General features: G+C 37.2%; 1 protein-coding gene across 1 annotated transcript; it reads right to left on the reverse strand.

Annotated features, from left to right (window-relative positions):
• Positions 1-2,904: 2,904 nt before the first annotated feature.
• LOC104600033 (LRR receptor kinase BAK1) lies at positions 2,905-15,573 on the reverse strand. The gene is made up of 11 exons (XM_010262828.3): positions 15,082-15,573; positions 14,176-14,308; positions 13,986-14,057; positions 8,900-9,043; positions 6,288-6,359; positions 6,100-6,171; positions 5,895-6,007; positions 5,616-5,747; positions 4,754-5,095; positions 4,215-4,609; positions 2,905-3,513 (listed from the first exon to the last, which is right to left on the reverse strand). Exons 1-11 carry the CDS (start codon positions 15,173-15,175, stop codon positions 3,199-3,201), a joined length of 1,884 nt encoding a protein of 627 aa, XP_010261130.1. The 5' UTR covers positions 15,176-15,573; the 3' UTR covers positions 2,905-3,198.
• Between the last annotated feature and the right edge of the window lie 396 nt (positions 15,574-15,969).

Here is a 15,969-nt window from a genome sequence, read left to right on the forward strand (position 1 = left end):
ATGGGATTGGGAGGTAACAAATAAGTTCAATAAGGCAGTTAGCTTGTCTTCGGCAATATTTTAGATCATTGTTTATTGATTTGCCTTGTTTATGTTTTAGAGGACAGGCTACCTGCAACACAAACTATTTTAATGTTGTCTGGGGATCGATAATGGATGATACCTATGTATTCATGGAGGAGTGATTTTCACATCCCATTTTTATAAGGGATCACACCTTTTAAGTTTTTTTTTTTTTTTAATGTGCCCAAATCAGTCCCCAGTAAGAAATTTCCCCACAAGAATCCACACACATACATGTATATATAGAAGATGTTCATTGGACGAGTCTGGATCTATTGACTACAACACATTACAGGCCATGTTTATTTAGTCGCACATCAGGAATATGAGCGATGTAAATTACAACTGATGTTTCCAATGTGCGGCTGGATGAAGATGGCCAGCTATGTATTGTAATCAGCAGATCCGAACTCTCATTAGATAGGTCCTCTCTCAGTTTATTTTGCACACTTGACAAGGCACTTTTGGCTTGTTGAAGATGTCTAGTTTCTCAGTTAAGGGTTAGCCAGAGGAATTGGGATCTGCATCTGCTCTTCACAGTGCGTGCCTCACACCGACCCCACAGCCACATCCCACCCTCTATTGGAAATATCTTTCCATGAATAATAAATACTAGTATGGGAGATGTTCCCGATGTGTGGTCAGGACAGGCTGTGAGGTCAGTGTGAGGAGCAGATCCGGACTCTAGCCAGAGGCCTCCTGGAACGTCCTAAATGCAGATGGACAATGGGGTGGGTATTAGGGCAAGTGTGCTAGGATCCCTACTTGGAGGAATTTATCATTTGTTATCTGGGTACCTAATTCTAGAGGTACAAAATCCTAGCATTATGCCATTATCTGCAACAAAATTCTATAGATGGACAGAGAATTCTGAAGTGGTTCAATGGATTCTACTGCAGGTGCCAGGTTGTAGGTGAGGAAGATGAGGATTCTGTGGATAAAAATGAATTATAGGGGGGTTTTCAAAATTTTCCTGCAGAGGTACGATTGGAAGATTAACAGTCTCGTATTACTTTGATAGATTTGCATGTTGAGAAATGCCTTCTCTTGATCTCTTGGATCATTTTCAGCCTTGCCTGAAAATTTCAGCTTGGGACTGGCCCTGGGCCTACAAATTTAATAATAACTTTCTGAATCCCAGAAGAAAATATATATATATATATATATATATTTTCTTTCCTCTTAGTATATAGATATATAATAGTACTAATCTACTACTATATTCTTAAATCGATAGACTACATTGACAAAAGGACCCACCAATTTTATAAACTAAAAATGATTATTATGGTTTTCTTTAAATCAAAAATAAAAATTATTATTACAATATACAAGTGAAATTACCAAATTGCTTGTACAAACTCATTTGCTGGCGGGGGTTCAACCCCCACATCCTGTAGATGAGGGGCATTGCCCACCCGGGTCCCAAAAAATTAATCATAGCGCACCATGTATGAACCCAGTCACATGAGACCATAACAGTAAAATATAAGATGTCTATAGAACAAATATGGAAAACATATAAGTTTATAAGTTAATAATTTTTTTGTCAAAAAATAATAGAATAAATGTAAATTAAGTAAAATTTTATTTTATTTAGACTGAAAGGGTTTAAAATAAAATTAAAAAAATGCTATAATAAAAATAATATATATGTAATAAAAAATAAATATATAAATTTTCCATGAATTAAATAAGTTCTATCCAAAATTGTATAAAGAAATAAATAGGAATTAGGAAGTATGTAAATTAAGTAAATAGAATATTTTAATCACAAGCATCAAGTAAAATAAAAAAATAAAATTTCAAAAGCATAATATTCATATTAAAACAAATATAAGTAAATATGTAAATTTGCCATGAAAGAAATGAAAATAAATTTCATATATATAATTTAAGTAGAGAAGAATATAAGCATAAAACAAAATAGAAAATTAAAAAAAAAACATAGAATTCATATTATAAATATAATAAAAAATATGTAAATTGGCTAAAATAAAAATACTAAAATACATAGTAAATATATTATATATATTGTCTATTATTCTTATACATACATACATATATCACAACGTTCAAAGTATCGATACATATTCCAGCATATTGTATAATACGTATCAATTTTCAGTCGCCGATACTAATATATAAGAGTTTGGATGCTTTAATTGTTGTATATGTTACACACACACAGACCATCTGTCTTAGGGCTTTTAAAACTGTGGGTAATGACCTCGCTTCTCCAACACGGCAACACCCATTCGCCTCACCTCTACCGTTAGCCTTTTAAAACCGTGGGTAATGAATGACCTTTCTGCAATTGAACATTCAGTTACATATTCAAAAACAGGTTGTTTATTACAATTCTTATAACATCATGATACCTTCAGAAATGAAAAGCCATGGGCACCTGGATTTAGGGCATTGTCTGAATTTCCAAGCCAAAGAGCAATAAAGACGGGGCAATTTGCCCATTTTTTAGGGCATTGTCTGAAATGTACGTAGCAACCCACAAGGTCACAACAAAATCATTTCAGTGTATGTAGCATAAGCCATCAATTCGATATACAACAGAAGGGGAACAAGAAGAGAAAAGAACAAAAGGTCGTCCTAAAAAGCCCATCCACTTTACAAGAAACGGTAAAGGGGGAAGAAGCAAAAGGGAAAATGAGCACGCGAGTTCTCTCGAAATATTAAAAAAAAAAAAAGAGCACGCGAAGGGGTTAAACCTTACAATCCATGGAATGTTTCCAGAGAGCAATTTGTTAGTCATGTTACAATCCTTACTATGTGCCTACGAGGCAGTTCTGTACTTCTGTAATTCTGTTAATAACAAAAAACCAATTGAACTGCATAACATGACACGAGAGGTGCTTCTTTGGCCGAGTTTGACCCGGCACCTGAAAGTTCAAACTGCCACATAGCATCGTTTAAAAATTACATCAATTCATCATGGAGAAAAGGCTGCAGCAGATGATACAAATGGCCCCAGAATGATTCATATGCACAGACGTGATGAATTTCACTTTTGGATACAGGATGGGCTTACAAAAGACTAACAAGATGATAAAAAAGTGAAGAAAAAATATGTAAAAAAAGGGAGTAAATAATTTCCTCTTTACTTTGGCCCTGACAAGGTCATCTTGGACCTGACAATTCAACAGCATGGAGGTTGTCAGTGGAATCAACAAACCATTCGGAGTTCCTAGGGGGTCCAACCTCAACCTCCTGTCGAACCACCTCCACTTTTTGCCACTCTTCCCACCTCTCTGCCAAGCCATCGCCTTCAAGCATTCTCACCACCTCTGACATCTTGGGACGGTCCATTGGGGAGCCTTGCGTACAAAGCAACGCTACCTGGATCAGCTGCTCCACTTCAGCTTCTACATAGTTATTCTGCAGATCAGGATCAACCAGCATTTCTAATTTCTTCTCTTTCAGAAGTCCTTTTACCTGAAAAGTTGCACAATTGCATCAGAGGCTGACGAATCACTCAAACCCAGCCATTTGAATTACATGCAATATGCAAACATACTGAGAAGCAGAGACCTTGATACTAAGATTCTGGGTACTAAGCTCAACCTAAATGATAAATGAAAAGATTTCAATTTTAGCATCAGGCAGGTGAAAATGAATGGATGAACATCCAGTGTGAGGATTGTGACATGGTATTGTAATAAACCAGTTGTCATAAATCCAAGAAATGCACACAATCCCTCATTACTGAGTAGAAAAGAGAGGTGCTGCTAAATAATTCTTTCTCATAAAACTTGGCTATGATCAAGCTCATAGTGCCTCAGTGCTCAAAAATGCCTATATCATATAGTTCTTTTCATTTAATTCATAGGCATTATGTCAGTTGTCCTCTATCTTGTCTTTAACTGACTATTTCCCTCTTTTCTTCTATTTCTATGAGCAATACATCATAGAGTAATAGGACAACTGTGTGATGAAGCTAACAAAAACCAAAGTAGAACAGTCTAAATTAGATTTCAAGCTCAAAAATAGGCAGTGAGAACTTGATCAGCAAGTGTAACCATAATTAATGAATCAGAGTGTCCAATCTAATCTCATGGACGAATAAGATCCATTGAAATGATAAAACCAAGAGAAATCAAATGTGCATCAATAAAAATATGGATGTAAATGCATACCCAATCCAGCAACATGACATCATCATCATTTGCAAGCCGAGCAAGATCAAATGCCCTTTGTCCAGTAATAAGCTCTAGAAGCATAATTCCATATCCAAAAACATCAGTTTTCTCTGATGACTTCCCTGTGGATAGGTACTCAGGTGCTATGTGTCCAATCGTGCCACGGACAGCAGTGGTAACATGGGTATCCTTGTAATCCATAAGCTTGGCCAACCCAAAATCTCCAACAACTGCCTCAAATTCCTCATCTAGCAATATATTTGCTGCTTTGACATCACGATGGATGATCTTGGGGTCACAATGATCATGCAAATACGAAAGTCCTCTTGCAGATCCCAAAGCAATTCGCTTCCGTGTTGGCCAATCAAGTGGTGGCTCTGATGGTGGACGTTCTACAAATGTGCATTTATGTTAGAGAAAACAATTAAAAATGAATACTCAAATCTACCATACCACTTTGATACAAATATACACACAGAGAGACAGACAGAAATAAATCGAAGAGAAATCATGTAAAAGAATGTAGAGAACAAAACCTCTTAAACATGATGCAACACTTCCATTAGCCATGTAGGGATAGACAAGCAAGCGTTCAGTTGGTGTCATGCAAAAGCCACGTAGTCTAAGAAGGTTCCGATGAACAGCCATACTAATCATCTCGACTTCTGTCTGAAACTGCAGTTCTCCCCCGGGTGTACGCTCTTCTTTTAGACGTTTCACTGCAACTAAAGAACCATCTGCAAGGCGTCCCTTGTACACCTTACCAAATCCACCTCTACCCAGAATGTTTTTGTTGCTAAAGCTATCAGTAGCAACCTGTAGTTCCCGTAGTGAAAACCTTTTTAGCTGACCAAGATGAACTTCTGGATCCTCCTCAGCTGCAAAAGTAGCAGAGAATTTAGGCAGTGTTTGGGAGGGCTTAAAACAGTAGCTTCAAAATTATCATAAGCAGTGCTTCTATTTGTGGATAAATTTTTGTTGTAATGGACAAGCACAAGGAGGAAAACAAAACACACAAATCTTGGTTTTGAAAGTACTTGGGGCATCCCAGTAATTTTAAAGTAATCACAAATAGTTGAAGGCTTAATTTGAGGGCATTGCTGGCATTTAAAAAGGAATCTTAAAGTTATAAAATGTGCATGTGTTTATTGTTTTGTAAACACTGAAAAAGTAGAAGCCGAAGTCAATACAGAATGCCTCCTGCTTATCAGGTAAAACAGCTGAAAATTATCCACGAGGACAATCTAAACTCAACATGCCAAACATTTTCAAACTAACTTTTAGTTTCTTAAACATGAGAAGCCCAAAGAGCCTAGTCAAGAAGCTGCACCAAATGCAGTCCTAGTCTGGCCAAACAAGACTTTCAATTTACTCAACTTTAGTAGCTAAATCACTAACCAGGCACATCAAAGAAATGTTCTTGTGGTTTCCTTCTACGCCACCATGCAAACCCAATAGCAGGAGCAGCAAAGAGTAAAGCAGCAGCAGCAGCCACTCCTCCAGCAATTGCTCCAGTGGCACTATTTCCTCCTGAAACAAAATTTTACAAATGGCAATGGCAAATGAACTACAGAAAAAAAAAAAGGAAAGATAATCCACACACACACAGATAGATATATATATATATATATATATATATATAGAGAGAGAGAGAGAGAGAGAGAGAGAGAGAGAAACCTGGAGAATTAACAGGTGGTTGTGGCACAAATGGTGGAGGTGGGGAAAATGGGGGAGATCCTGGACAAGGATGACCAGTAACCGGGCCACATAAATTTTTATTATTAGCAAAACTGCAGACAGGAAATAAACATGAATCAAGTTAACATTAACGATCATGAAAAAAAAAATCAATACATTTCAAAGAATTTTATCAACAAGAAACCTGATAGGAGTGAACAGAGAAAATGAGCCATTATCTGGAACAGGTCCTTCTAAATGGTTGTTGGAAAGATCCCTGTTAGTCCAATTGCTAAATGTTAACAAAATATCCTTGCAATCAAGTGCAAGTCAGTAAAGGGAAGAGGGATAATGATTTTGATTGAAGACAAGATAGGTCTTTTAGAAACATACAGAACTTGCAGTGCTGAGACATTGGTCAAGGACATTGGAATCTGACCCGACAAGCTGTTGTTGTTAAGCCGGCTATCCTTGCATGAACATTCCAAAAGAAGACATAAGTTCCAGATTATCAGAATGCAATACATGAATCAAAATAATTTGACAGTCAAATGAATACATATTAGCAAGACTAACCACTGAGCTAGCCTTGGGGCTAGTGACAAACCAAAAATTATGTTAGTCCTAGTCCTAAGTCTTAAGATCTTAGATGTGATGTTAAATATCATAACACAATGTGGATTAACAAGGTTTTTTTTGACAGTGTCACAAGTCTTATTGGTGTTATCTCCGAATTGGAGTGTTCTTTGCAAGGATTGTAATGAGACTTCTTCCATTTACTAATCCCCTGTTCATTTGTTGCTGCTATTTGGAATGGTTCTTTTCTTTTTTTGGGTGCAGGGTGGGAGGCCCCAATCAACATGGCTGAACGTTTTGCTTCTACAATGATCAGATGGCTGAATAAGAGGGGAAAGAAAATGTGGAAGAGGACAAGGGCAGCAAGAATATTTGAGTAAAAAGAGAGGACAAGGGCAGCAAGAATATTTGAGTAAAAACTATGGATCTCTTTTCACCATTTACCACTGATGAGTGATGACAGTTTTAGGAAATGGAGGGAAGTGGCAGGATCTTCAAGTAAGAAAGAGATGACACTAAAATGTTGGTCATCTCCTAGAGAAGGCTATATCAAGTTAAATTTTGATGATAGTAGTAGTATGGAAAATCCAGGGTCTTCGTGGGGGGAGTGTTTTTTTTTTTTGATAAATAATGTGGGGGGAGTGTTTAGGAGCAACAGAGGTGTTCTGATAGCTATGTACTTGGAGCCAATACGAGAAGGGGATTCTCTAAGAGCAGAAACCATGGCTGTATTATTTGGTGTCAAGAAGCCAAAAAAATAAAATAAAATAAATTTCAACAAGTTGATTACAGACAGTAATTCAAAATTGGTAGTGGAATGATTACAGAACAAAAAAGGACACATCATGGGCCTATAGAAACAAAATGACATAAAAATATATCATTCTTCAAATAAATAAATTGGCATATAAAGATATGAAGATCTGCTTTATATATCAAATAAAAAGCAAACAAACCTCCATAATGGCATAATGTGATAATCCATAACCATAGCTCAGGAAAAAAAGTATCAATAAATTTAATATATCTATAAAATGTCACAATCCAAATACATAGAAACTATAGAAGACATACAAATCCATGAAGACATTAAGAAATAGAGGCATCAAGCAACAAAGGAGGAGGATGAAGGGAGGAGAGGTAGAGCCCTCATTTTATGGACTCCGGTTTCAGTGACGAAAAAAGAAAGAAAAACGATACTTTTTTGCTAAGAAAGAAAAACAATATATTCTTATCAGAGATGTGAATTCTACTAATGTGCTTGAAGTACTCAACAATTCATGCCTGTAAAACTCTCAGCATTTTAATCTATCCCCTAGTTAGATTATTTTAAGTCTAGTGTGTTTTTAGATGTCTCACATTCCTAATCCTAGGAAGTTGGTCACAGTTCATTTTGTTTTAGGATTAGGGATCAGAGATCAATTAGACTTTTGTTGATTTTTTAGTGGAAAGTTTACTACTTAAGATTCTATCTATAACATTCCGGGTTTTAGGTATTCAAAAGGTTTTTGTTTTTGTTTTTTGAAATGTTGATAGACCATTACTGGAGCACAAGCAACAATAAAAGGTCATTTAGAGTTCATAGGCTGCCAAACTCTCATGAACATGGATTATGACTATGATGATGATGATGCTAAAAAAGCTAATAAAGCGAACTTATAAAAGGTGCATACCCAGGCCAAGGTGAAAGGTAACCTGGATTAATTCCTAGAGTGAACCTAGGTTCAATTGAGACACGAGTTAAAATGCACCTCGCTTGTGCGCCTAGGCGCACATCTTAAAACAATGATAAGGCAACTAGGGAATTAGGAATACAGACCTGATCTTAACAGAAATTTGAATGAGTGGTAAGAAGACACCCAACATTAGGAGCAAGTTGAAGAGGAGCTTGAAGATGAATACATGGAGATGGGATCTGGGAGACACTTCTCAAAAAATCATTCTTTCATTTCATAGACCCTTCAAGGGTTCTACCATTTAAAGAAAACCTAACTATAGTCTAAATTCCTCTAAAGTTCTCTATTTTTTCCCACAATGTAGTTTTAGTTAAAATCTTATGGGCCAATCTATTGAAGTGTCATTACAAAATTTTTATGCTTTGTAAGAAAGAGGATCTGGATCATCTCATTCAGTGCAGCTTCTAGCAAAGGCTTGGTAACATATTTTGGGTCATTTGGGGTGAATTGAGCAATGTCCAGCTTCCGGATAAACTAATGAAAAGCTGGAACCTGGAGGGCAGTTCATTCAAATACTAGAGAAACATTGTGATACTAGTGCCATTTGAATATAATGTGCAAGCGGGGGTTGAAAAGGCCAATTATTGTCATTACTGATAAAAAAAGGTCAATTATTGTCATTGCTTTGGGTGTCAAGCAGCAACTAAAAAAAAATTATTCATAAAAGTAAAGTTGAAGGATGAGTATTCATACAGGAAACGTAGCTTTGTCAGCTTCCCCAATGAGTCTGGAATGGGACCACTGAAATTGTTCAAGTAAAGATCCAAGCTCACCAAGCTTGTTAAATTACCAAGTTCGCTAGGGATTGGTCCACTTATGTTATTACTGTATAGTTCCCTGTCATAAAAAAAAAAAAAAAAAAAAATCAACTTTAATGTTTTGTACATCAAATATTTGCAGTAATATGGCAGAATCCTCTGCTGAAAAGTATACATCTATATTGTCAAAGATTGATACATGCAACTCATAAAAACAATTTCTGCTACATACTCAGTTAAGCAAGGCCTTGACAAGCAATTTCTGTATACAGTCTACCTCTCTGACGACCCCAGATAGTTGGGACCAACATTGGGTATTGGCTTTTTAAGTACTTCAATACTATCATATGAAAAATGCAAAGCATGGCATGAATATTAAGATGCAAATTCCAGACTGCAACTGCACGTACATTTTGAATGCTTAACCAATATAGACTATCATTTTCAACTTTAAGTATACCAGTACTAATGTTTAATCATTTTGAATGCCGCATTGCTTTTTTGTAATGTTTTAATCATTTCTTTGTACAGATGGAGGTTTTTTTTGGCACAGCTCCTTGCTGTGTTAGTGTGGGGGTGTAATTTCTTTTTATTAATATTATTCATCAAAAAAATTCTTTTTATTAATACAATATTTTACCTCTTTTCAAGAAAAAAGAAAGGTATACCAGTACTAGTTATTATTGTCACTTCATTACCATAAGAGGTTAGGGGCTAAAATTGCAGTTGATGTTTATAAACAGAAGCACTCATCAACTCATGCAAATTGGTGCTGTTGAAACTGGAAATTTCATCACTAAATATGACTATTATTCCAAGATAACTGGTCCCTTCATTACATCTGATGCCTTCCTACCTTAGGTCCTCAACATAACAAGACATGGGTGAGAATAAGGGATATATGCTTGATCCACAAAATCTGTAGTGATTTTCTGACTTTAAGTTCTGATGGATTGGCATGAACCTATTTGTTTCACATGCACCAAACATAAGTTTGGCAGTTGAGAGTCAAAACTCATACACATGTAATGTGTAATTTGACCTTATGAATGATAGATTTTTTGGTACATATTACAGTTCTTTTATTGGTCCATAATTTTTGTTAGCGTGTGAAGAATAATGGTATACAAAATGTACCAAGCACCCCTTAGTGTGCTAGGCTAGCCCCAGCTATGTATCCCCTTGTTCAAGTCTTCTAATTATATTCATCATTCATGGGGACTAACCCCCCAATACAGAGCCCTCCTATTGGTCCCTGCCTAGCTAATTCATCAGTGAGGTTTTTGGATTATCTTTGAGTCCATAAAACATAGCCAATAGCTCCCTTTCCAGCTACAACATTTCTCTTGCCATATATCTATAAATCCAGGAACCATTATAGTTACTTTTTAGCCAACCCACAACTATCATTGAATCCCCTTCCAAGAACCATTCACCATCCATGGGACCTTCCACGGTTCCACCATAAGATTTCTGTAACCAAGAGTTTTGGCCAATCTTAGCCCTTGCAAAACAGCCAATAGTTCATCCCTTTCTAGAATCCCCATAGCCTATAGAGCCGGAGAAAATAACCATGATGTTCCCTTGATAATTCCTGAATACTCCACCTATGTCAGACAACCCAGGATTGCCCAGACAATATCAATCAAAGTTTAATTTAATGTGGAGTTTTGACAAAGGCATTTTGGAGAAAAGCGATGACAAGTATGGGCTGGCAAGTTTTGAATGGGAAACTAGGGCATTTCCTGAAGACTCCACCTATGTCAGACAACCCAGGATTGCCCAGACCCCCTTGTGGCTTCATTAAGCTCAACTTTGATGATAGCAGTGAAGGCAATCCAGGTCCAACTGGCATAGGTGGAGTTTTCAGGAATGAAGAGGGGAATATCATTGTGCTCTACTCAGGTCCAATTGGAGTTGGGGACTCGTTAAGAGCTGAAATTATGGTGGTTATGGAAGGGACTCAAAAGGCTAAAGAGTTGAATGTCAGGAAGTTGTTAATTGAAGGTGATTCAAAGCTTGTAATTAGCTGGCTCCAAGAAGAGGAGGAAGATAGATGGTGGTGCTACACTTATGAGAAGAGGAAAGATGTCAAATTCTTACATGGGATAGAGGTGTCTTGTAATTGGGTCAGAAGAGATGCTAATGCCGTTGCCGATACACTTGCTAAACAAAGGATGGGAAGGAATAACTTATTTTGGGCTGTTTTGTAATGCTTTTGTTGGGGAGGGCTAAGAGTGTTTATTCCTCCACTTTCTTCTTGTACTAAAATTCATCTATTTTTTAATGAAATTAATTCTGTTATTAATCAAAAAAAATGGAAGAAAGCTCTTATCTTCTCAATAAATTGAGGGCTGTTAATGTTGATTCAAATGCACCAAACATGAGATGGTGGAATGAATGTAAAGGTGGAAAATTTACTGTTAAACCCTTTGTTACAGATTAACTACAAATCAGGAGAATTGCAATTTTAGTGGAGTTTGTGGTGATCCAATTCCCCACCAAGGGTGGAGGCATTGACTTGGTTAGATGCATCGGACAGCATCTAGCTCTGGATCATCTGAAATTAAAAGGTTTTCCGATTCCTAATATGTGATTTTTGTGTAAGAAGCAAGAGGAAAACGCGAGACATCTTTTTATTCATTGTTTGTGGTTAGCTTTCATTTGGGATTTCTTCTTCAACGTGTTTAATATTCAAAAATCAAGTTGACCTTTGGAAATATTCTCAAAGCATATCTAGGCTGGGGAAAGGGGGATAATATCCTATTTGCAATCTATTGGGATGTTTGAAAAGAAAGGAACAGAAGCACTTTTTATGATATATAGCAGCGGCGGGACTGGTCATGAGGAATACCAGTTATTGATGTACCTTTTTGTTTTGAATTTGCTATGTTTTCTGTTCAACGCTCTTCACCATTGAATCAGTGAGTTGATAACTTAATCCTTTTCTTTTAATAAAAATTCTCTTTTATTAGTATTATTATTATTAGATGGAAGACGAGGCAAGCACCTTTCTGAAGCAAGGTGCAATTTTTTTAAAATTTTCAAAAATATAAAAAACAAAGTAACTTACAAAAGAATGCAAATCTGAGTTTTGAAAGAAATCAAATGTTTTGAAAACCTTGTAGACTTAAATTAAAATGCATAAGCATAAAATATAAAGCATATTCAAAGTGGGAATGTGGAAGTGAAAGCAAATATATATCATATCAAAGCACTTCAAGCACTCAATAATTCAAGCATGTAAAACTTTCAATCATTTATCCCCCAGTTGTATTTCTTCAAGTAGCTGGTGTAATGTTAAACATTTTGCATTCCTAATCCTAGGGAATTGACCCACTAACCCTGTAAAGGCCCCTTGAGGCAAGCCCAAACAAGTCCATGCAGAGGTTTGGGGTAGCACACCCATCCTTTTCTTTATCAGCAAAATATTTTTTTTGATAAATACCTTTAAATTTTATTGGATATACATAACATACAAACTTTACAAGCATCCCTCTGAGAGGTGCAGGCTGCTACCTCTTGCATAATTGAAGAAAAAGAAACAGATAACAACCGAGCCCAATACAAATATTTTTTTATCAGTAACAGAAATTTTATTAATTAGACCAAGTACAGCAATTACAGCCTCCTAGGGAAGGGGTAAACTCTTTAACCCTTCCCAAGGATAAGCATAACAATAGAAGAAGCAGTTACAAACAAGGAGCCCAATACAAATATTCCCTATTAACCCCTTGTTTGGTTAATGTATCAGCTAATCTGTAGACAAAAAAAAGTGTGACTGCTCTCAGGCTCTCAGCTAATTAATTTTTTTGCTGACATCCAGTCCCTGAAGAGAAACACCATTAGCAACAGCTTACTTGCTTACTTAAAACTTAAATAATTATTAGTTCAACACAAATAATTAAATAAGACACTTCTCTGGAGTTTGGAGCAGGCAAACCAGACTCCAGAAAAGCTCATAAGAAGCCGCTTTGTACAAAAGGTGGCAGAGATTAGGTCCACATATTGCCCCCCTTCCAAGACACTGGAAAGCCACAACCAGCATCAGGTAACAGCTTTATGTTTAAATATCTAATGAAAGGAAAAGTTATATAGGTTATGTTACAATATGAAATGTAAAAATAGCATTTTCTCTTTGACCACAAGTAGTTCCAATCTCATTTAAGGTAAGGTATGAGACAAGTAACATATCTAAACAGACAAGATGGGTTTGCTAGCAAAAGAAGAAAATGACTAACATTTAGCCATTTCCTGCATACTAATTCCGCTATTTGGGTAAATCATTGGTCAAAGATAACTTATAGAGACATCAAATCCAGTGTTTTAAAAGGCACGGGAGGCGTATGCCTGGAGGCTTGCGTTTTTTTCATGAGGCGTGCTAGAGGCATATGCCTCATGCACATCTGATATAAAAAGACAGAAAAAAAAAAGAAAAGAAAAAAGGAAAGGAGAGGAAAAGAAAAGAAAGGGAAGGGAAAGTAAAAGAAAGAGAAGAAAAAAAGGAGAAAAGGAAAGGAAACGGAAGGGAAGAAAAGAGAGGGGGAAAGAAAGTGGTTTTCCCCCTGCCCCTTCGGCTTCGCCCCCACCCCCCACCCCCTTTTCGATGCAGCCCAATTTGTTTTTTTTTTTTTTTGAGTTAGGGAGGTCTTGCTCCCGCTTCGACAAGACCCCCCCCCTTTCAACTAATGTTATGCATCTTTATTCTTCTTAATATAAAAGATTTTTATTAAAAATAAAGAAAAAATGAGATCCCCTCTTCCTCGTCATCCTCCTCCTAACCCCCCCCCCTCCTCTTAAGGAGGCTTACGCCTCCTTGTATTCGGGAGGCTTACGCCTCTTGCATTCTGAACTACGCCTCATGCCTCCGCGTTTTAAAACATTGACAAATCTTCATGGAACATGCACAACCTCTAGAAGTATGGTGAACACAAACTTCAATCAGCAGAATGATGGAAACTTACAAGTCATATAAGCAAAAAACAACTCCAAAATTTTCATATCATACATGCACAACTTACAAGTACTGCAAATTTTTAAGCTGACCAAGTTGTGAGACAAGTTCACCGGATAATAAAGCATTTCCAAGATCACTGTAAGAAAATAAATGCGATTAGAATTACCAAAGCATAAGGTAGGCAATAACAACAAAGCAATGTCAGCTGCCAATTGGCAACTTCTATATGTCAAGCACAAAAGAAAACAGCTTACACTCTTATGACACTGTTATCATTGTTGCATGTGACATGAAACCACGTGCAAGGATTGACAAGGGTGGGATCCCAACTCTGTAGCACATTATTAGGATCTTCTAAATTTGTCTTTAGGCTATGCAAAGCATCACCTGTTACAGAAGCAAGCAATAAGAATCAACTAACAGAATGAAGAACAATAAAAGTGAACTCATTAATCCCCACATTGATGCCAAGTAATGTCAAGTCAAAGACTAGTGAAAGCAAGGCAAGGGTCAGCATATTCAATTGCTACGATCAGTACAGACAGTCTACAGGCAGAAGCCTCTAGCATTTGTCTTTTTCTTTTTTTGTCAGTGTTGAAAATTCTGATGCAGAATTTCAAACAATTTTTTCCCCTAATCAGAATGGTATAGCCTGTAAAAAGGGTACAACCACCTTACAGCTTTTCAAGAATTCTCAATACAACGCCATCCACTTATATTGGCGTCAACAATGCTAGTGAAATCAATTAAGATCCTAACATTTTGATTCCATGTCACCCAGACGTGGAGAATATAATACTTAACTAGTTGAACATGCTAGAACTACAGCCTTATAGTCAATCAAGTTCTTCGCAGCCCCGAAATTGCAGGCTTGCGGAAAATTCGGAATGAGACAAGCTCAACGGAGCATAGTAGCAATTGTAACACCAATTCTACCCGATTTCATGCCCTTTTGATTTATTCCACAAATAAAAATCAACCGAAAGGTAAATACTAGAGATTCTATTCTGTTTGACCCGAAAGTAATCGGTGTATTATAAGCAACCACAGAAGCAGCTAATGGCGTGTACATTTCATCAAATCAATAGCTCAGAAATACTTAGAATCAAAGATCTAAGTCCTACAGGCCTCATAAAAGGGAGTCAACAGCAACTACTGACCTTCCATATTAGCATAGATCCTCGTCAACGGACGAAACACCAGGATCAACCAGAGCAGAACCGCAGTCACAATCTTCCGCTCCATGACTACCATTTCTCTCCAGCTCAAAAGTTGAACCACTCAGCTACTTCATCAATCTTCTCAGATCCACACAAATTCCGCTAAATTCCGCATAAAATGAAACCCTAATTTCTCAAACCCTAGCTCATCATACTCGTCCAAGTGTAGTCGCCAAAACATCCACCATTTTCCTCGAATAACGCGTCAAAAGAATCAAAATCGAAAGCCGATCTCATCAGAAAAACAAAACGGATTACAATAAACAGACGATTGCAACAGATTCCCGATCATTTCTTTCCATTACTCTTTCCTCAGAAATTCTTTTCCAGCATTAAAACTTTTTTCTCTGTTTCCCCCCTTTTTTTTCTATTAATCTTCAATATCTCTCTCCTACTTTGAAAATGGTTCGATTATCTTTTTGTTGTCTTTCTGCTGATCTTAAGTGAGGCGAGGCTGGCGTGCAGTGTTTCAGTTGCCCGAGAGATGCTGCCCGCTGCCCGACTCTAGTCAAAACTCAAAACTAAATACCCGCCCACCGGCCCACCCCCCCTTCTCACTCTCTGTTGGAAAGAGACCTAACCGGGAACCCCGTTTGGTCAAAGACACCTTCTCGCCGGGCCCACTCACTGCCACCTCGGATGCGGTCAAAACTCCTTATTAAATTTCGCGTCCGACAGAGGAAAGCCCAAAAGGGAATGCCCCGATAGGCCGATACACACTTTCGTGTCCGACTCAGCATCCCGATTACCAAACCTTCCGAAACGTTACGTTCTCTCGTTTGAACCTTTCTGCGCGCGGTAACGGTGTTAACTGGTCGCCCACTTCTT

This window comes from Nelumbo nucifera, chromosome 5 (assembly GCF_055504915.1).
Source record: "Nelumbo nucifera cultivar China Antique chromosome 5, China Antique-T2T, whole genome shotgun sequence".
NCBI classification, from domain to species: Eukaryota; Viridiplantae; Streptophyta; class Magnoliopsida; order Proteales; family Nelumbonaceae; genus Nelumbo; species Nelumbo nucifera.